Consider the following 23,317-nt stretch of genomic DNA (forward strand, 5'->3'; position numbering starts at 1 on the left):
AGTAGCGGGCCAAGAATGGACCCTTGTTGTATTCCACTGACTACTGGTGCCCAGCTGGGGAACATCCCATTGACCACTACTCGTTGTACCCTGTTATCCAGCCAATTACTTATCCATGTACAAATAGTATATCCTAGGTCAAGTTACCTTAATTTGTTGATCAGTCTCCTATGAGGCACTGTATCAAAGGCTTTCGCAAAATCTAAATATACCACGTCCACTGCTTTTCCCTGGTCAAGAGTCTCACTCACTTCCTCGTAGAAGCTAATTAAGTTGGTTTGACATGATCTGTTCCTTACAAACCCATACTGACTTTTGCTAATAAACTTTGTAGCCCGTAGGTGATCCTCCATGCTATCCCTCAAAATGCCTTCTAATATTTTACCCACTATAGAGGTTAAACTAACTGGTCTATAGTATCCAGGATTATTTTTAGTCCCCTTTTTAAATAAAGGCACTACCTCAGCTATGCGCCTGATCTAATTGAACTATTAAAAATCAAGTATAGCTATTTTGTTAGCTGTGTCCTAAGCTCCATAATAAACCTTGGATGAAAGCCATCTGGGCCTGGAGATTTATTAATCTTTATTTTGCTTAGTCTCTCCAAGACTACTTCCTCACTTAAACAAATATCTAGCCAAGAGTCATTAACTTCACTGTCGTTAAGCACTACTGAAGTTTCTTTGCTTCAGTGTCCTCACTTGTGATCTCAACCCATAGCGACTCCACGTTATCTCCAATACCCACGTAAATAATATCTATTAAGCATGGTTTAAGAGATGGTTTAACGAAGAGACATACGACTCCACCCCTTTTGGTAGCCCTATCCCTCCTAAAAAGAGAATAACCCTCCAAAAACACAACCCAGTCGTGAGAGTCGTCCCACCATGTTTCCTTAATAGCTATAATATCGTATTGAGACTTTGATACAAGCCATTCCAATTCTCCCATTTTACTTGAGAGGCTTGTTGCATTCGCAAGCATACATTTTAGCTTAGTATTTCTCTTGATGGTTTGTTTCAATGGTATCGTATCTACTGTATATTTACAAGTGTCTTTCTAGAATTACTCTTACCGATTGTTAATCTCCTCCCTCCATTTCCACCCTATAATACTTAATACAGCCTTCCTCACTACTATCACTATTTGACGTAATAAGACTTTCTATATCCCGCTCCCTGATGTTAGTATCTTCCCTTATGCTATGGATATCCTTTTCTATATACCATATTGTTGTGCAATACTCATCAGTAGGTAATAAATTTGGAATATCTTGGGCAATACCTGTGTCAGTAATTACGGTGTCAATACCCATGAAGATACCCTTGCCCTTGCCTGCTGATCTTTCGCTCCCCCCTTTTCCTCCCGCAAATTGTTCACTACCCCATCTTTACTGTTCTCTCTGTTTGTCCCGTAAATTCTAGCTAAACCCTCCCCCCAGGCTCCTAGTTTAAAAGCTCCTCCAACCTTCTAACCAGCCTACCGCCCAGCACCGCGGCCCCCTCCTCATTCAGCTGCAATCCACTGTGACAAAAAAGATGGCGCCTGACTGAGAAGTCCGTCCATTGGCCCTCATTCCGAATTGTTCGCTTGCTAGCTGCTTTTAGCAGCATTGCACACGCTAGGCCGCCGCCCTCTGGGAGTGTATCTTAGCTTAGCAGAATAGCGAACGAAAATTAGCAAAACTGCTAATAAATAATTCTTTGCAGTTTCTGAGTAGCTCCAGACCTACTCACAGATTGCGATCAGCTCAGTCCGTTTAGTTCCTGGTTTGACGTCACAAACACGCCCTGCATTCGGCCAGCCACTCCCCCGTTTCTCCAGCCACTCCCGCGTTTTTCCCTGACACGCCTGCGTTTTTTAGCACACTCCCAGAAAACACTCAGTTACCACCCAGAAACGCCCCTTTCCTGTCAATCACTCACCGATCAGCAGAGCGACTGAAAAGCGCAGCAGGATCCACAGCAAAACTGCTAAGTTTTGTGTTAAATAACTAAGCGCATGCGCCCTGCGTGCCTTGCTCATGCGCAATTAGCAACAAATCGCAGCATAGAGAAAATCGGCAACGAGCGATCAACTCGGAAAGAGGGCCATTGTTCCAAGAACACAAACCCCTCCTTCCTATACCAGTCTCTAAGCCACACATTTACCTCCCTAATCTCCCTCTGCCTCTGCCATCCTGGGCTAGCGCGTGTCACTGGTAATATTTCAGAGAATATTACCTTAGATGTCCTTGCCTTCATTTTCTTGCCTAATTCCCTATAGTCTTTCTTAAGGACATCCCACCTACCACTAACTTTGTCATTGGTGCCAACATGCACCAAGATCGCTGAGTCTTTACCAGCCCCTCCCAACAATCTATCTACCCAGTTCGCGATGTGCCGTACCCGGGCACCCGGGAGACAACAGTCTGTACGGCAATCACCGTCCCGGTAGCAGATTGCCCTGTCTGTCCTCCTGATGATAGAATCCCCTACCACCACAATCTGACTAGGTACCTCACTATTTTTTTTCCCATCTGAACCAGGGGGACCGCTCCTCTGGTTGCTAGAGGGAACAGTCACCTCCGGTTCCGTCATTTCCTCACTGTCATCCCCAGAATCTTCGTCCAGTCGGGCAAATTTGTTGGGGTTTGGCAGATCGGAGATGTCCTGTCTCCCCCTCCCCCTCATCTACTTCCTTCTAACCGTGACCCAGCTGTCTACCTGATCATCCTCGTCTACCAGTGTTCCCCCCTCCACCATTCTATCTAAACTTTGCTCAAGATTGTGAATGTCCCTCAGTCGCTTAACGGTCTGCTCTAGATCAGTTACCTGGGCTTCCAGAACAGCCGCTTGCTCACATTTTGCATAGATGTACCCGCACTCGGACTGTTGTGCTAGGTGCGCATACATCATGCACGACACGCACTGAGTGAGATCCTCAATCTCGGCCCCACCCATTTTTAATATGTGCTAACTCCCTGTTACCTTCTGAAAATTAAAAAACAAAACAAAGAGACAATCTATATATAAGTACAATAAATAAGGGACAAAAGGACAATAAATAAACAAAGGACAAATATAGGATAAATTAAGTACAATAAAATAAAATACAGTAAGGGACAGGTGAAGAAATAAAAAGAGAGGGGCAATCTATATGTAAAGGACAATATATAAGGGACCAGGGGACAATAAATAAACAACTGATAAATACAGGATAATTAATACAAGTTTTTACAATAAAATACAGTAATGGATTTAGGGAGACAATCAATTATACAGAAAAGTTGGGAAAATTAATACTTATCTGCTCCCTCTTTTTTCCAATCAGCACTCAGGTGCAGTGTCTCAAGCTCCCGGCATGGCTCCCTGCTCAACTTTCCCCCTGGTCACTGCTCACGGCTCCCCGGCTCAATACACGGCCCTTCCGGGCTCACCGCACTACTCCCCCTGCTCTCTGTGCAATACGGATAGCGGTACAGATAGCAGCAATTGCACCTTACAGCTGGTGCGGCCGCTCCATCCCGTTCCTTTCTGCTTGTGCACGTGCTCTCGCGCTCCCGCTCGTCACTTCCGGTTCCGGCTTCCCCGGCTTCTCACAGCGCCTCCGGCTTCTCACAGCGTCCCTTTAATGGGATTAATTGAGTCAGGGCAGTTGGACTTAATCCCCTGCTGTAATGACTTAATCCCCTGCTGTATTGTTCTCTCTGTATTGGATTGCAGCTGAGAACAATAGATGAAATGCTTATGCTAATAAGCCTTGGTGCACCTAGGCACAGCAGAGAAGCCTAGATGAGCGTGGCTCCATCTGTAGCTGTGTAGCACATGCGCCATTGGAGTTTTTAGACATTTTTGCACATGCTCAGGTGCAAATAATCACTCAGCTGCATTGGCACTTCGTATGGATTGCGTATGACTCAAATCAGGCCCTGAGGGCCTTGTATGTGAGGGTGACTAGCCTGTATTGTATTCTGAGGTGGACGGAGAGCCACTGAAGCACTGGGAAGAGGGGTGAGGCCAATATTGAGTGGAAAGAGAGGTAAATGAGACAGGCAGCAAGTCCTGTAACTGGCAAAGAGTGCTGGTAATGAGAGTGGATGAGAGACACGGATCTGGTGCAGAGTAGAGGTGTGGAGCTCAGAGGTGTTTGGAGAGAAGAGATACGTGTTGGTGTAAGTTTGTTTATGACCTTGTATGTTGGAGGTCTATGTACTAAACTTTGGAGAGAGTGAACGGAGATAAAGTACCAACCAATCGGCTCCTAACTGCCATGCTACAGGCTGCAGGCTGATTCATGTTTGTAAGTAAAGCAAAAAAAGCACGTAACTTTGTGTCTGGAACAAATCATGTTGCTGTGCAAAGGGAGCAAATACATTTTTCTGTTTTCTGTGCAAGGTAAATACTGTCTGCTTCTGCATGTAGCCCACACATGTTAGACAGCTTTATTTTTACACTTTAATTTAGATTTTAATGTGAAAACAGCACACCCAAATCTTAATCTCTGCACATGTTACATCTGCCCCACCTGCAGTGCAGCATGGGTTTTTCCAGTAGCTTGCATTTTTCTTTACTGGGACCTGCATTTGCGGAGCATGTTGGTTCCTTTTAGTCCCATTTGGGGGACCTAGGGGTGACTCCTGGTAAGCTGGCTCTCAATTTAGATATGTTTTTGTAGACTTGCAGTATACATTTATATGGCCCAGAGTGCCGGAGGGAGGGGAGGGGGCGAGCGCAACTATGCCCCTTGCGGGCTTGGTGGCTAGCTGCGCTCACCACAGGTTCTGTTACCACTCTATGGGTGTCGTGGGCCGGCATTCTGTAGTCCCTGTGGGTCAACATTCTGTCTGCCGGCATTTTGATTGATCGGGATCCTCGGGGACGGCATGGTGACCACCGGGATCCCGAGCGGTGGTCACATGACCGCATCCTGTTATTATTTAGTGTAGAGAAGCCTGGATGTTTGGCCTTGGGGCTTAAAGTCAATACAGGAGATAATGATTGTATGAATTAAAGTATTTGCAGTGTCTTCTGTAGATTTGTATACATTCTGGAATTTGTATTCTTAGATCTCAATGGGGATCAAAGGAAAGCTGTGAGTTAAGTATGGTACCTAGGCAGTGCCGTTTCTAGCGGCGGGCGAGCCGTGCAACCGCACGGGGCGCCCGCCGCGGCACTTTGTGTGTCCGTAATCTCCTCTCCTCCCTCTTCCCGAGTGTTCCTGCTCGGGGGGCGGAGTTTCACGGAATGACGCGTTTGCGTCGTGATGTCACGACGCAAACGCGTCATTCCGCGAAGCCCCGCCCCCCGAGCAGGAGCGCTCGGGGAGAGGGAGGACAGGAGATTAGCCTGGAAGGAGGAGGCGGCCGGCGCGAGGGACGTGAGGCGGCGGGACCCGAAGAGCGGGAAGATGTAAGTATTATCTCTATCTTTCTCTCTCTCCCCCTTCCCCCCCCCCCCCACTTGACACCTGCCTGCCGCACTGTGTAAAATGGGGATACCTGCCTGCCGCACTGTGTAAAATGGGGACACCTGCCTGCCGAACTGTGTAAAATGGGGATACCTGCCTGCCGCCCTGTGTAAAATGGGGATACCTGCCTGCCGCACTGTGTAAAATGGGGATACCTGCCTGCGTACTGTGTAAAATGGGGATATCTTCCTGCCGCACTGTGTAAAATGGGGATACCTGCCTGCCGCACTGTGTAAAATGGGGATACCTGCCTGCCGCACTGTGTAAAATGGGGACACCTGCCTGCCGCACTGTGTAAAATGGGGATACCTGCCTGCCGCACTGTGTAAAATGGGGGTACCTGCCTGCCGCACTGTGTAAAATGGGGATACCTGCCTGCCGCAGTGTGTAAAATGGGGATACCTGCCTGCCGCACTTTGTAAAATGGGGGCACCTGCCTGCGTACTGTGTAAAATGGGGATATCTGCCAGCTGCACTGTGTAAAATGGGGATATCTGCCTGCCGCACTGTGTAAAATGGGGGCACCTGTCTGCGTACTGTGTAAAATGGGGATATCTGCCTGCCGTACTGTGTAAAATGGTGATACCTGCCTGCCGCACTGTGTAAAATGGAGATATCTGCCTGCCGCACTGTGTAACATGGGGACACCTGCCTGCCATACTGTGTAAAATGGGGGCACGTGCCTGCCGCGCTGTGTAAAATGGGGATACCTGCCTGCCGCACTGTGTAAAATGGGGATACCTGCCTGCCGCACTTTGTAAAATGGGGGCACCTGCCTGCGTACTGTGTAAAATTGGGATGCCTGCCGTACTGTGTAAAATGGGGATACCTGCCTGCCGCACTGTGTAAAATGGGGGCACCTGCCTGCGTACTGTGTAAAATGGGGATATCTGCCTGCCGCACTGTGTAAAATGGGGATACCTGCCTGCCGCACTGTGTAAAATGGGGATATCTGCCTGCCGCACTTTGTAAAATGGGGACACCTGCCTGCCGTGCTGTGTAAAATGGGGGCACGTGCCTGCCGCACTGTGTAAAATGGGGATATCTGCCTGCCGTACTGTGTAAAATGGGGATACCTGCCTGCCGCACTTTGTAAAATGGGGGCACCTGCCTACGTACTGTGTAAAATGGGGATATCTGCCTGCCGTACTGTGTAAAATGGGCATACCTGCCTGCCGCACTGTGTAAAATGGGGGCACCTGCCTGCGTACTGTGTAAAATGGGGATATCTGCCTGCTGCACTGTGTAAAATGGGGATACCTGCCTGCCGCACTGTGTAAAATGGGGATATCTGCCTGCCGCACTTTGTAAAATGGGGACACCTGCCTGCCGTGCTGTGTAAAATGGGGGCACGTGCCTGCCGCTCTGTGTAAAATGGGGATATCTGCCTGCCGTACTGTGTAAAATGGGGATACCTGCCTGCCGCACTTTGTAAAATGGGGGCACCTGCCTGCGTACTGTGTAAAATGGGGATATCTGCCTACCGTACTGTGTAAAATGGGGATACCTGCCTGCCGCACTGTGTAAAATCAAATGGGGATACCTGCTTGCCGCACTTTGTAAAATGGGGACACCTGCCTGCCGCACTGTATAAAATGGGGACACCTGCCTGCCGCGCTGTATAAAATGGGGACACTTGCCTGCTGTAATGTGTAAAATGGGGACTTTTTTATCTTTATTTTTTTTTCCCCTGTGGTGGGCGTGATGATATCAGACGAGGCCACGCCCACTTTAATGAGACCACACCCATTTTAATCAGGGAGTCGGGAGTGCGCGCACATGCTTTTTCTTTTTATAGCTATATGGAGGGAAGCACACAATTTTTTTTTATAGCAACGGGGGGGGGGGGGGGGGCGCATTTTGAAATCTCGCACTGGGAGCCAAATTGTCTAGAATTGGCCCTGTACCTAGGCAGCGAGCTCGAAGGTTAGGGATGATTGTTGTGTTTTCAGCAGAGATAGAGATATCAGGACGGTAATTTCTGTTAACTGGTGAGAATATTATTGGCTCAGCTTTTAGGAGATTATTCTTGAGGTAGGGAGAGAACATCCGAGATGAAATGGCAGAAAGATAGTCAGTGACACAGACCATTACAGAACGTCTAAGAACTTGAGAAGATAAGAGGCTGATAAGTGAGTAATGGCCTTTTCTTTTAGCAATGATCAAATTATTAACCACCTTGGTCTGTGCAGTCTAAGTGGAGTGTTGGGATTGAAAGCCTGACTGAATCAAGTAGGTTGTGTGAGGAAAGAAAGCATGTGAGGCAGTTGTAGGTACTGTTATTCACTCAAGAAGCTTAGAGGTGCAAGGGAGCTAAAAGATAGGATGGCAATTTTAAGAATTTGGGTCAGAATTGTCTTTTTTTCTGTATCACGACATGCTAGAATAAGGATGGAAATATACCAGATTTTAGTTAAGGTCAGGGTAAGTACAGGAGACAGGGATCAAGAGTATAGGATCAAGAGGAGAAATAATAAAGTAGGAAGATAAGAAGAGAGAAGATACTTTATCTTCGCTAGTGGGCTCAAATGAAGGGATGGTTCCAGGAGGTGCAAGGGAGGAATTGAGCAGGCAACTGTCTGAGGTAGAAGATGACATTTGTGTCCGATTATCATAGATTTTGTCCTTAAAGTAGGGAAAAACATCTTGGGCAATAAGGGTAGTAAATGGGTATGATGGGGGAGGAGTGAGAAAAGATTTAAACTTGTTTGGGGCTAGGCACCTGAGAAGAGATGGAAGTGTAGTTTTAGAGCATTTCTATAAGAGAGGTAGATAACCATATATCTGAGGAAATCAAGAGAAGTATGCAATTTCCGCCAATGACATTCTACTTTTAGTAAAAGTTTTTGTTGATGTCATGTTTCATTTGTGTGCCATGGATGACAGTGAGGCCAGCATAGAGTTTGAAGACTAACTGAGGCCACCTGATCAAGGGCTGTTACTAGGGTTTGGTAAAGATGTGGTACATTACTTTCCTATAAGAACATTAGAATGTAGAAAATTGGGAGAGAAGTTGTTGATAATTAATAGAACTGAGATTTCTGCAAGTATGAGGGAGTTTTTCAGCGGCAAGTTTAAAGTAATGGAGCATTGCTTGCAGGTGATAATGTTATGATTGGAAAGGTGTGTTACATTTATCAGAAACTTAGCATAGTTTAGAGAATACTAAATCAAGGCAGTGACTGTCCCAATGAGCAGATACGTCAATACATTAGATGAAGCCTAGAGAGGACATTAGAGAGAGTAGTTTAAAGGCACTGGGGGAATGTGATTTATCAATAGGGATGTTGAAATCAACTATGACGACAGTGGAGATGTCAGAAGATAACAAATTACGTAGACAGGCAGAAAATTGTTCAATAAATTAATTGGTATGGTACAGGTAGGGCAATAGATCACCTGAGAATCTCCAAAGATGTGAATGTGGGTGATGGTACAGTACATTAGCTAGAACTATAAATGTGCAGTGTGGGCAAAGGAGTAATCCACCTCCACCTCCTTGTCTTCCTCCAGGCCTGGGGATGTGGGTGTGGGTGAAGTGGAGACTACCATGAGAAAAAGGTTGTAGTCTAATTTTGTAAGCTATGTTTCTGTTTTTTCTAAAGTATTGAGGTGTTAGAGAAAAAGAGGTCATGGTTGGAGGTTAGTTTGTGAGCGTGCATTCCTTATTTTACTTTTAAAGCGTTTAGAGAGTGATAGGAGACAAGTGATGAATTTGAGGTTTACTGAATTTCTGTATTGTCATGAATCAGATAATCAGTGTATAAGAGATGTATGGAGGGCCTGGATTTTGTGATATATCACCAGCTAACAGCTGTAAGAGGTCAATCATAAGAGCATTTTCACAATGAGCAAAGAGTGGAGTATTTGAAGGAGGAGAGTGTGGGACTTAGCGTCAAAGGCGGCAGATAGGTCAAGGATTAGTAGATAGAAGAGAATACATGTAGTTGGACATAGAAACATAGAATTTGACGGCAGATAAGAACCACTTGGCCCATCTAGTCTGCCCTTTTTTTCACCATATTTTTATCTCAAACCTTATTTGATCCTTATTTCTTTGTAAGGATATTCTTATGTCTATCCCATGCATGTTTAAATTGCTCTACTGTCTTAGCCTCTACCACCTCTGATGGGATGCTATTCCACTTCTCCACTTCCCTTTCTGTGAAGTAATTTTTCCTCAAATGTCCCCTGAACCTACCCCCCTCCGGTCTCAGTGCATGTCCTCGTGTCCTATTGCTTCTCTTCATTTGGAGAATGTTTCCCTCTTGGACTTTGTTAAAACCCTTGATATATTTGAAAGTTTCTATCATGTCTCCCCTTTCCTTTCTCTGCTGCAAACCATACATATTGAGATTTTCTTAGTCTTTCTCGGTATGTTTTGTGATGTAGTCCATGCACCATTTTAGTTGCTCTTCTTTGTACAGTCTCTAATGTATTAATATCCTTTTGAAGATATGGGCTCCAGAATTGAACACAGTATTCAAGATGAGGCCGTACCGATGACCTATACAGTGGCATTATTACTTTTTTCTTTCTGCTGCTGATTCCTCTCACAATGCAGCCAAGCATCTGTCTAGCCTTCCTCATTGCTTTGTTACATTGCTTACCTGCCTTTAAGTCACCTGAAATAGTGAATCCTAGATCCCTTTCCTCCTCAGTAGTTTCCAGTATAGTGCCATTAATACTATTTCTGCTGCGGGGTACATTGGGCTCCACAAGGATTAACATCGGGGTGTAGAGTAGGATCTTGATCCGAGGCACCAACAGGCTCAAAGCTTTGACTGTTCCCAAGATGCACAGCGCCGCCTCCTCTATAACCCCGCCTCCATGAACAGGAGCTCAGTTTGTAAGTTGGTGCCATGTAGTAAGCAGGCAACCAACAGGGGGGCTGCTCTTGCAGCCCATTTATAGCTTAATTTCAGAAGAAAAGAAGACATTTTGAAGACTTCATGGGCTGCAGCTTTTCTGTATGTCAAATAGACATCCTTTGCTGCAGCTCCATCACTCCCCCAGCGGCGCTGTATACTCCCCCACCCGGGTTGCCGGGTAACTACAGCGGAGGCTCCGGTGTCCTTCTGTTAGTCACACACACTCGCCGCTGACCTCTGGGATCGCGTGGCCGCAGGTAAAAGGGAAGGTAAGGGGTCTCTTTGGCCCACTATTACCGCGATCCAGCGCGGCCGTGGGAGGCAGGCCGCGCACGCTGGTGTGGACACTGTAAAGGGCAGCCTCTCCACTAGTCACTGGGACACAGGGCACAGGTGGGGGTTTTTCTCTTATAAAAACACGTTTTTAACAGCCCGCAGCGCCCGGTGGGGAAGCCAGCAGGGGGATAAGGCCTGACCTGTAGCCCCTCCCCCAGCCCCAGGGCACCATTTGGGTAAATGTTCCCGCCCTGGAGCTGCATACTCTCCCTCACTCCCTGTCAGCCGCCATCACATGGAGCTGCGCTGTTCCTGGGACTGCTGGGGCAAATCCTCCTCTGTAAAGCCGCCTGCTCGTCAGCGCTGTGCATTTTACAGGACACTTAAGTATTCTACCTGTCAAGGGACAGTGTTAGTTAAGAAAGAGTGCATACATTCAGGGTTGTGTGGTACAAACGCCCTGTGATATACATCCAGTATCTACTGTGTTTTGTTATATCTACTGTTTACATATATAGCTATACTGAGTATTACTTTGTATTGCTAGTCCAGTGCAGTTTTATGGTTGTATAATTCCTGCATGGTACGCTTGTGACCAGTGGCGGATTTGCCGCTAGGCAACCTAAGCGGCTGCCTAGGGCCCGCCGGGTCAGGGGGGCCCGAAACGGGCACCCCCTTGTGTCACTGAGACACGCTGCCGCTCAGTCCGGCGGCAGCGTGTCTCAGCTGTCAGCCTGTCAGGAGAGGAGAGCGCGCCAGCGCGGCTGTGTCTGGCGCGGCGGCGTATAGCGGACCTCAAACCAGCCGCCGGTTCGTGAGCCAATCGGAGCTCGCGGACCGGCAGCCAATCAGGAGCCGCCGGTCCGCAAGCTCTGATTGGCTCACGAACCGGCGGCTGGTTTGAAGTCCGCTACATGCCGCCAGCGCCAGACATAGCCGCGCTGGTGGGCGCTCTCCTCTCCTGACTGACACTGTCACACCGTCACCCTGCCTCACTCACAGCCGCCCGGAGGAGCAGCAGCAGCAGTGCAGCAGCGGTAAGCAGCTGCAGCACTGGCTGCTGTGGGGGCAATTGTATACCTGGCACTATGGGGGCAATTGGCTGGCACTGTGGGGCATTTGTATGTATACCTGGACCTGTGGGGGCAATTGGCTGGCACTGTGGGGCATTTGTATGTATACCTGGCACTGTGGGGGCAATTGGCTGGCACTGTGGGGCATTTGTATGTATACCTGGCACTGTGGGGGCAATTGGCTGGCACTGTGGGGCATTTGTATGTATACCTGGCACTGTGGGGGCAATTGGCTGGCACTGTGGGGCATTTGTATGTATACCTGGCACTGTGGGGGCAATTGGCTGGCACTGTGGGGCATTTGTATGTATACCTGGCACTGTGGGGGCAATTGTTTACCTGGCACTGTGGGGGCTTTTGTATACCTGGCACTGTGTGGGCATTTGTATACCTGTCAGGTTTACAATTGCCCCCACAGTGCCAGATCCACAATTGCCCCCACAGTGTCAGGTATTACCTGACACTGTGGGGGCAATTGTGGATCTGGCACTGTGGGGGCATTTGTGGATCTGGCACTGTGGGGGCATTTGTGGATCTGGCACTGTGGGGGCATTTGTATACCTGGCACTGTGGGGGCATTTGTCTGTGTATCACGTACCATTTTAATTGGCCACACCCATTGGCGCGCGCACACAGTGCCTTTGTGGGGCACTCTCTGTCTGATTGGCCGCCACTTAGCCCCGCCGGGAGTGCACACAGACGCTCTCATTCTAGTGAATGGGGCGCGTGCGTGTCACGGACATGTGCACGCCCCAGACGAGGTGATAGGCCCAGGCACAGACGGAACTCCATCTGTAATGTAAGTAAGTAAGTCAGAACAAAAATATAGTGCTATGGATTGTTTGAGGTAGGGGGCCCCCAAATCGGTATTTTGCTTAGGGCCCCATGAGGTCTAAATCCGCCTCTGCTTGTGACTATATATGTGTGTGTGCATGTAGCTGCTGCGTGGCTGCCATCTCGGGTATTTCACTCAGCGTGCTACTCCTATATTCTGTAACCTTAGGGAACTAAGTGTTTCAGGTTTTCTGAATAATATAGGTATTTCACAAGATATACTTGCTGTGTATTTTTCTTTGTGATTTATAGTCACTTTATATATACATATATATATCTTGGATTCCTGGTTTGTGCTGATAGGAAAGTCACACTACACTGGGAGTTCTTGCTAGGTATATCGCTGCTAAGATTGTACCAGGTTGCCCGATATTGTGCTTATTATTATGTCAGCTACACGAGGCAAGGGAGCTGGGGCTTATCCCACATTGCGTGGTGGTGATGCTGCAGACACCTTTGGGGAAAATATGGCAGCAGAGAGTTCAGGTTCAGGGGCTTCCTTACCCCCAAGTGGGTCTGTAGCAGCGGGAGCAACAAATGACCCACCTTGGGCTACCTTTTCCACGCTGTTAAATATGCTAATAACTAAACTGACGCCCCCTGTGGGACCACCTGTGCCAATGCAGCAGTTTATGGTCCCTGCAGTCAATCCGCCATGGGTGGATCAAAACTCAACTCAGTTACAGCACTTGACCAAATCTAAATCTCACTCTCGCCCACCTAAGACTAAGACGTCTTCTAAACGGTCCGCTACTTCCTCACAATCCACTGCTATTCCAGACACATACTCTGAGGAGGATGGTGCATATACTTACCCCACAGACACTGACTCAGATGCTTCTGATGAGGAAGGGAAGTCAATGGTGGATGCCCCTGATTTGATTGAGGCTATCAGGCTCATTCTTCAGGTATCTGATGAACCTGAGCCTGTGGCTGTCTCTAAAAATCCAGACAGATTTAAACGTAAGACAGTGGTTAAACAAGTTTTACCTCATTCTCAACACCTGGCTGACATACGTCAGGAATCCTGGGAAAACCCGGGAACAAAATTCATACCGCATAAGAGACTGTTGGCTCGCTATCCTTTTTCTGCGGAGCTATGTAAAAATTGGGAAACTACTCGGCCTGTAGGTTCTCATGTGGCACGCATTGTTGTTTCCTCTGCTCTGCCAGTAACTACCATAACCTCTCTGAAGGAACCGACGGATAGAGGTGTGGAGGGTTGTTTGCAAGCGATTTACACCCTTACGGGTGCTGTGCATAGGCCAACCATTGCAGCAACATGGGCTGCTGAAGCTGTTGAGGCGTGGGCTCAGGAGCTAGAGGCAGAGCTGCCTTCCAATGCATCTGAGCATGCTCGACAATGTCTCTCATATATTGCCATGGCTTCTCTGTACCTTAAGGAGGCGGCCTCCGATGCCGGGGTGCTGGTGGCCAAGGCTGCTACTACGTCCGTCTTGGCCAGACGTATCCTTTGGTTGAGATCCTGGTCGGTGGATATGGATTCCAAGAAAACCCTGGAGGTGCTTCCTTTCAAGGGAGACATTCTCTTTGGAGAAGACCTCAATAAGATTATGGCTGATCTGGCTACTGCTAAAACAGCTTGCCTACCTAGTACGGCTCCTTCCACGCAGAAGGCTAAAAGTACTTTCCCTCAGCCCTTTCGTCCTCCAGGTAAAGCAAAAGGTTAGGCATACCCAAAGCAAACTCGTGCTTCCAGACCTGCCAAGCCCAGACCAAAGCGGGCCTGGGCTGCCCGTCAGCCTGCTTCCAAAACTGACAAGCCTGCCGCATGATGGGGCGGGCCTCCCTCTGGGGGATCCCAGGGTGGGGGGCCGACTTCTAGGTTTTGCCCAGGAATGGTTGAAGACCACTTCCGATGCCTGGGTAAGGAAAGTCGTCACTCGAGGTTACGCCATACCCTTCAAGAATCATCCCCCTCATCGATTTTGCCTGACAGATGTTCCTCTGGACCCGGCGAAGGCAAACACTCTGCATTTGGTGGTACATTCCCTCCTGACCACAGGAGTGGTAGTACAGGTGCCTCTGACTCAGAGAGGCAAGGGGTACTATTCACCGCTGTTTCTAGTCCCAAAACCAAACGGGTCCTCGCGGCCCATTCTCAATCTGAAGTCCTTGAACAAGTATGTGTGGGTCTCCAAGTTTTGTATGGAAACTCTGCGCTCTATTGTTCTGGCCTTGGAGCCTGGGGACTATATGGTCTCCCTGGACATACAGGATGCCTTCCTGCATATTCCTATTGCAGTGTCTCATCAGCAGTACCTGAGGTTTGCTGTGGGCAACCTTCATTACCAATTTTGTGCGTTACCTTTTGGTTTGACAACGGCTCCGCGAGTTTTCACCAAAGTAATGGCGGTAATGACGGCTGTACTCTGCCGTCAAGGGGTCAGGATCCTACCGTACTTGGACGATTGTTGATCCTGACAAATTCCCCAGAACTTCTCCTGTGTCATCTAGATTTGACGGTCCAGTTCATGAAAGCCCACGGGTGGCTAATCAACTGGAATAAATCCTCCCTGGTTCCTGCTCAGAGCATGCTGCACCTGGGAGCTTTATTGGACACTCACAACCAGCGGTTGTTCTTGTCTCAGGAGAAAGTCCTGAAGCTTCAGGACAGGATTCGATGCTTCCTATCTCGTCCGCAAGTGTCGATACATTCGCCAATGCAAGTAATTCTGACCAAGTGGGACGGCCTGCCTCACCGGATCAGCTCTCATATGATCTCCCTGTCTCCGGAGGTCCGCTTGTCACTGAGCTGGTGGCTTCAGGACCATCGATTGAGCAGGGGCCGTCCCTTCTGGATATCCAACTGTGTCCTGCTGACGACGGTTGCCAGTCTGAGAGGTTGGGGCACGGTGTTGGAACAACACTCCCTTCAGGGTCGGTGGACCAAGGAGGAGTCTCTACTCCCAATAAACATTCTGGAACTGCGGGCAGTGTTCAATGCGTTAAACCTGGCCCAGCGTTTGATACAGAACAGACCTGTTCAAGTACAAACGGACAACGCCACCACGGTGGCATACATCAATCATCAAGGTGGCACTCGAAGCCACATGGCAATGAGGGAAGTATCACGGATTCTTCAGTGGGCAGAACACCATCTGCCGGCCATATCCGCAGTGTTCATTCCGGGGGTCCTAAACTGTGAAGCAAACTTTCTCAGTCATCAGGACGTACATGCCAGAGAGTGGAGCCTTCATTTAGAGGTGTTTCAACTTCTCGTGGACATGTGGGGCCTTCCAGATGTGGACCTGATGGCGTCTCGACACAATCACAAGGTTTTGGTCTTCGGAGCAAGGACAAGGGATCCTCAAGCAGCGTTCGTGGATGCTCTGTCAGCCTTCCAGATGTGGACCTGATGGCGTCTCGACACAATCACAAGGTTTTGGTCTTCGGAGCAAGGACAAGGGATCCTCAAGCAGCGTTCGTGGATGCTCTGTCAATCCCATGGAACTTTCGGCTGCCGTATGTGTTCCCTCCGGTGTCATTACTGCCCAGAGTAATACGGAAGTTCAAGCAAGAAGGAGGATACCTACTTCTGATCGCTCCAGCATTGCCCAGGCGGCACTGGTTCTCCGATCTACAGGGCCTCTCGCTAGATCATCCCCTTCTACTTCCACAACGACCAGACCTCTTCGTTCAGGGCCCTTGTGTTTACCAGGACTTGGCCCATCTGGCTTTGACGGCATGGCTCTTGAAGCTTCCATCCTGAGGGCCAAGGGTTTTTCTGAGGCGGTTGTTCAAACTATGATGAAGGCCCGTAAGCCGGCTTCTGCTCGGATTTACCATAGGGTCTGGAATGCTTACTTTACTTGGTGTGTGTCTCACAATCATGACGTTTTCAAGTTTAGCACGGTCAAACTGTTGGCCTTCCTACAAAAGGGGCTAGACTTAGGCCTTCGTCTGGCCTCCCTCAAGGTTCACATTTCTGCCTTGTCAGTTTGGTTTCAGAGAAAGATTGCTGCCCTACCTGATATTCATACATTCACTCAGGGCGTGTTGCGGATTCAGCCTCCTTATGTTCCTCCTGTGGCCCCTTGGGATCTATTGGTGGTTATGGAGGCCTTGCAAGAGTCTCCGTTTGAACCTCTTGCCTCTGCTGACCTTAAGTGGCTTTCATTTAAGGTGCTTTTTTTGCTGGCTATTGCTTCAGCTAGAAGGGTCTCGGACTTGGGTGCTTTATTCTGTAAGTCCCCTCATTTGATTTCTCACCGTGACCGGGTGATTCTTAGAACGCGACCGGGTTATTTACCCAAGGTGGTGTCTTCCTTCCACCTTAACCATAAGATTGTAGTTTCGGCCTTTAATTCTCCTGAGTTGTCTTCCAAAGAGCGGTCTTTGGATGTGATACGGGCTCTCCATATCTATGGACTGTTTGATTTTCACAAACGTGGCTGGCCTGCTTCCAAGCAGACCCTGGCTAGATGGATTAGAATGGTGATTGCACATGCTTATGTACAGGCTGGTCGTCCAGCTCCTGCTGGACGACATTCTACTCAGTCGGTTGGACCTTCTTGGGCGGCCCACCGTGGTGCGACCCTTGAACAATTGTGCAAGGCGGCTATGTGGTCCTCAGTGAACACGTTCATAAGGTTCTATGCCTTCGATACTTCCACCTCCCAGGATGCTTCCTTTGGACGCCGGGTTCTTGTACCCGCTACAGTGCCTCCCCTCCCATAAGGAACTGCTTTAGGACATCCTTGTGGAGCCCAGTGTACCCCACAGCAGAAAATGAGATTTATGGTAAGAACTTACCGTTGTTAAATCTCTTTCTGCGAGGTACACAGGGCTCCACAAGGCGCCTACCCTGATGCACTTAGCTTCTTAGCTTCTTTGGGTTAGTATGGCATTATCCACTGACACCCTCTCTGGTAGTGAGTGTGTGTTGTAACTGGCTACGAGCGATTGTCGTCTCTGGTACCTGCTATTGCATTGGGCTGGTTAACGAAACTGAGCTCCTGTGCACGGAGGCGGGGTTATAGAGGAGGCGGTGCTGTGCATCTTGGGAACAGTCAAAGCTTTGAGCCTGTTGGTGCCTCAGATCAAGATCCTACTCTACACCCCGATGTTAATCCTTATGGAGCCCAGTGTACCTCGCAGAAAGAGATTTAACAACGGTAAGTTCTTACCATAAATATCATTATTTAGCCTTTGGATTTTTGAGACCCAAGTGCATGATTTTGCATTTTTTGGCATTAAACTGTAATTGCCACACTCTTGACCATTCCTCTAGTATACCTAGATCCTCAATCATTTGTTTTACCCCACCTGGTGTGTCTACCCTGTTGCATACCTTTGTGTCATCTGCAAAAAGGCATACTTTCCCTTTAATGCCATTTGCAATGTCACCAATAAAGATATTAAAAAGCACTGGTCCAAGAACAGACCCCTGGGGTACTCCACTGGTAACATTTCCCTCCTGTGAATGCACTCCATTTACCACAACTCTCTGTTTTCTATCCTGCAACCAAGATCGTATCCATTCAGTAATCCTAGTATCCAATCCCAAGATTCCAAGTTTATTTAGCAGTCTGCGATGTGGAACATTGTCAAAAGCCTTACTAAAGTCTAGATAAGCTATATCCACGGCTCCACCTTTATCCATCACTTTAGTCCTTGCACATTGTGTTCCAGTCTAACCATTGATACAAGGGTGAACCTGATGTATACACCAAACTGTGTTTATGGAGTATTTTCAGAACACAGAGACTTCAGAAAACTGAGAGATTCTGGCCTGCTATTTGTTTACCACTTACCTTTAGGTTTAGCTACCAGAGCAGCAATTTTATCTCCTGACGCTGCAGATTCTTCTTTAGAATTATTTTGTAGCACCAGATTACAAGTCAGTAGGAAATATGAACATTGACTATTATCAAACTGTGGAATCAGATGACCCATCGCTGGTGATCTAGATATTTTAGTGGTTCAGAGAGAGATTGTAAATTTGCTACCAATGTGCAACAAGACAACTATCAAGTCAATCAGTAGATGATGAGGCTGTTTGAGTTGTCTCATCTAACTGAATCACATCTTGTGTTCGCCATGTTTTTCCATTTGATAAACATTGGTGGTTTCTAGTCTTTACAGATAAATAATCTGGACATCAATATATTATATGGGGGGTTGACACATGCTGCTTTTATGGTGTTTTTCTGGCAATTTCAAAATCGCTAGAAATAATACTAAAAGTCAACACTTTTGAAAAACAACCTTTAGTGAATGTCGCATCAGGCTAATTAGAAGGCAACACGTCATCTCGCAGGCTATTATTACATTTTACCCATCGGGTTACATTGAAATGAGTAACAGAATTTGGCAATCCATAGGATCTTTTTTTGCTTGGTGTCACTGAATAATTAGGAGGGTTTCTGGTAAATTTAAATGGGATACGGTCTTTAGGTCAGCACAGCTTAGGTCGACAGTCATTAGGTCGACCACTGAAGGTCGACATGTTTTAGGTAGACATGGTCATTGGGTCGACATGTACTAGGTCAACAGGTCAAAAAGTCGACATGAGTTTTTCACATTTTTTCAATTTTTTTGGACTTTTTCATACTTGACGATCCACGTGGACTACAATTGGGAGCAGTAACCTGTGCCGAGTGCAGCGGTAGCGGAATGAGGCACCTTGCCCGAAACTCGCAAGCCATGCGAGGGGACACAGTGCACTAATTGGGGTTTCCCGTCACTTTACAAAGAAAATGACACCAAAAAAAGTCCAAAAACCTATGTCGACATTTTGACCTGTCGACCTAGTACATGTCGACCTAATGACCATGTTTATCTATTGTCCCTGTCGACCTAATGCATGTTGACCTTCCATGGTCGACCTAATGTCTGTCGACCTAAGTTGAATCGACCCAACGATCCATAACCATTTAAATAATGGGGCTCAGAGAAAAGATTTTATCTGATGCAGCGAACAATTTCCGGACCAATGTTCACATTACAGGGCACAGGCTGGCAATGGGTATACAATACAGAGATCATTCGAGTGACTTATACAATATATAGAGTAATATAGCGACCAGTGTACAATACAGAGAGCTTTCTAGTGACCATTGTACAGATGTGTCCATGTAGCATTTCTTATGCAGTCACGGACTCAGATGCACACAGAATATAAGCTTGTCACATATCATTCTAATCAGCAGAGTATGCTGATGTGAATAAGATGCAAAAAGACACCTGATGCTAACGGAGTTGCACGGGACCTGTCAGATCACTCACATCAGGCGTCTCCTGCTGCGTGCCGTATTGAGGCAAGATGTATGAGGACACATCTGTATAAATCACATGGGTCAATTTTATGAACAAGGTTAGAATGCCATTAATATTGAGCAATTGTATAGATGCTCTGTTTGCAATTTTCAGTGGCTGTACAAACTTTCATTGCTGTACATTTTATAGATTTATTGCCAATGGGCATTTAAACGCAACATAATTTATTGTGTCTGGAGGTGATGTCATGTTGCGGTATCAGCATGATAATATATAATAATAATAATGTATGCGTAACCATACTTGTTCTTCAGCGATTTGGCCACTGATGATATATTTACATTTTGTCAGCTACAGTATATAGAATTGTATTTCATATCAAATGTTTTTCACATATTTTATGTATTCAAGAGGCTAAATACACATTGTTTTAAACTAAGGGCTCTAAGCATACCTTTCTGATAACCTCATTTAGTTCATCCTTTCAGTTATGCCAAATTATCCCCTGTCCTTGATGGAAATAAAGACAAGTTTATTATTTTTATAATAATAATAATAATAATAATAATAATTATTATTATTATTATTATTATTATAATTGTTTTTAAAAAGGTGCCACAAAATCCAGTGTAGAAATAGAGCATTGTGTATAAAGCGTAGAGACTCAACAAGCAAAATTGCAGAACAAGCAAAGGCAAAATTTTGGGAAGAATAAATGCCATAATTCAAAAATAGTTAATCATGATATAATAGGTACTTACTATAAGGAACCGAACAAACCTAATGCAAAGTACAAAATATGAAAGCGATATACTGTAGATCCTGATTCAGAGTTGGACACGGGCAATGTGTCTGACAAGCAGATGATGTTTTAAGACTGCACATGCGTCCGAGTTGCACTGCGCATATGTCCCGATAGTTAACGCTCGGAGACGCAGAATTAATTTGGACATCAATTGATTTTTCAGTGGGCATTTCTGGGAGGTAACAGGGGCGTGGCTAGCCAGACGTGGGCATGTAGCTGACAGCCGCTGAGTTTAAACACTCCGAACCACTCAGAGCAGAAACTAAGTTCAGATGGAGAAATTGGGTAGATGTTTCGATGGTCTGTCCAATTGTGCTCCAGTGGTATGTCTAAATACGCACAGAGACAGATTGGCGCCGGATTCAGTGGGTGCCACAGTAGGAAGCACATCTTCATGACATCAGTATAAAGATGCAGTTGCTGCAAAAGCTGCATCTACATCTGACTCAAGGGTAGATGCATGAAGCTGTGAAAATAGTGGAGAAATTGCCCATGGCAACCAGTCATTTTTGAAGTAACATTTATCAAGTGCATTCTGTAAAATGATTTGTAGCAGCTGATTGGTTACCATAGGGAAACTTTTATACTGGCTCACTTCTCCATTCTTTTCACTGCTTCATACATCTCCCCTTAGTATTGTATATGCAGACATACAGTACAATATTTATTAACCTCAATTCAACGTATATAGGGGTCATTCTGACCCGATCGCACGCTGCAGTTTTTCGCAGCGTAGCGATTGAGTCAGAACTGCGCATGCGCCGGCGCCGCAGTGTGCCGGCGCATGGCCGCCCGTCTCTATGTTATGATCCCCTCTGCCTGATTGACAGGCAGAGGCGGTCGATGGGCGGGAGGGGGCAAAACAGCGGCATTTGGCCGCCATTTCGTGTGCGCGGTCCGGCCAACACAGGCGTGGCCAGACCGTGTGGGGAGTGGCCCGCAGCGGCTGCGTGACATCACACTAAATTTAGCACAGCTACGATCAACTCGGAATGACCCCCATAGTCTAAAATAAGACAAGTAAAACATTACAACTGCAAATAAATGCAAAGTGTTAATATACTGAGGACTTGATAAATACTCTGGCACCATTACGAATACAGGTTTTTTTTCAGGCTGCATTTTTGAATGCCATAAATGTATGGAACTAAATTATATTTGGAACACTTATTCAAATGGACTATGTTTAATTAATCTGCATTTCAGATTGGCTACTGGAATGATATGGATAAACTGGTGCTCCTCCAACATGAGCCTTCCTTAAAAAATGACTCATCAGCCATTGAAAACCGAACAGTTGTCGTAACGACAATTCTGGTAAGTTTCTTCTTTTATTTAAACTTTGAATTATTCAAGTTATTCTCATGTATTCAAGACCTTAAAGAATAGTATTTTTAAAAATAAGTAGCCCAGGTTTCCTGTGATATAATTGGATTTTGCCACCAGATGTCATTTATATGTTTATTTTCCAAACATTCACACTCCGGGTATAAATGGATTTACGTAATTAGTGGAAATAGGTTCATTACTTTTTCATTGCAAATTGACACAGAAAAGCAATGAGTGGCTGTAATAGACTGGCCAAAACGTGTTTGGGGTTTTTCTTTCGATTTTCAAACCAGGTTTACTGAATTACATTTTTTATATTTTGTTTACTAACTTAAAGGCCTAGTTTCAATAAGGTTTATTTTGTTTCACATTTTGGCCTTAGGAACAGTATGCAATTACAAGATAATGTTATATTGCGTTCACAGAAATTTGTAATACTGGTTTAGCAAACGTGTGCAACATGTGGATTATATTGTAATATTACTCGTTATATTCTATTGAAAAAAATATGCACATGAAATATAGTCACTCTATAGATTAGTAGGTTAGTCATACTCGTGAAAACATTTGAATTTAAAGTACTTGACAATTACTGGGCAGAAAGTTATTGGTACAATGTAAGATTGGTAGTCACTGAGAGTTAATATAAAGACATGCATTTCAAACACTGTATGTTCTATTACACTGTTGAGGAAATATTCAGAATTTCTTTTTGTAAATGGTCATCTTGGATGTTGGTGATAATAAACATTAACATTAACATTCATGTTTATCTATTCAGCTTACAAAATATCAGTCTACAATATATTATACATTTTCTCAACTTCAGCACCATAGACAGCGCTCTTTATAGTCTTCCAGTGATTACTGTTGTCAATATGAAATATTAATAACATTTAAGTACATTTGAAATTTAATGAAATGATTTTTGCATGCTTATACTAAGCATAGGAAATCTCAGAAAAAAAAACAATTGTATTAGAACACTGGAACATGCATCACATTTCTTTATTGTGCAGTAATATCAAGCGTATTTGTCAGCTTCAGAAGTCAGCCCTTTAACTCTGCCCTTTAAATCCGTTGCCAAAACAGGTGGGTGAAGGGTGACCTTTACTTGTCTGGAATTTCCACAACACTTCTCTACCTCCTTTACACTTTTCACCTGTTCTGTTACAGTTGACGTTAAAATAAATGTATTTTGAATTTGAATAAAGTGGTTATTACTTTTTTTCCCCGTCTTTTGGCTATAGCTGTTGAACAGTTATGACATGCAAAATGATTGATTATTTAATGAAACATTCCCATAATTCTGCTGTTACGGGATTGTCATACACAATTCATTACAGGAGCAGTTAGATTGCATGATACTTTATAAACACTGTGAGCTATTTGTACGGTGTATTTTTTTTTTCCTAAGATTCAGTAATGGGAAATCATAC

At 45.9% G+C, this 23,317-nt stretch overlaps 1 protein-coding gene across 7 annotated transcripts in view; it reads left to right on the plus strand.

Annotated features, from left to right (window-relative positions):
- GRIA4 (glutamate ionotropic receptor AMPA type subunit 4) overlaps nucleotides 1-23,317 on the plus strand; it is a 520,238-nt gene that overhangs the window by 426,136 nt on the left and 70,785 nt on the right. For all 7 annotated transcript variants that reach the window (XM_063951550.1, XM_063951549.1, XM_063951551.1 and 4 more), the window contains exon 9: nucleotides 21,756-21,866. In XM_063951550.1, coding sequence (XP_063807620.1) covers nucleotides 21,756-21,866 — 111 coding nt within the window. The remainder of the gene's footprint in view (nucleotides 1-21,755; nucleotides 21,867-23,317) is intronic.

The sequence above is a fragment of the Pseudophryne corroboree genome, chromosome 2 (assembly GCF_028390025.1).
Source record: "Pseudophryne corroboree isolate aPseCor3 chromosome 2, aPseCor3.hap2, whole genome shotgun sequence".
In the NCBI taxonomy this organism is placed as follows: Eukaryota; Metazoa; Chordata; class Amphibia; order Anura; family Myobatrachidae; genus Pseudophryne; species Pseudophryne corroboree.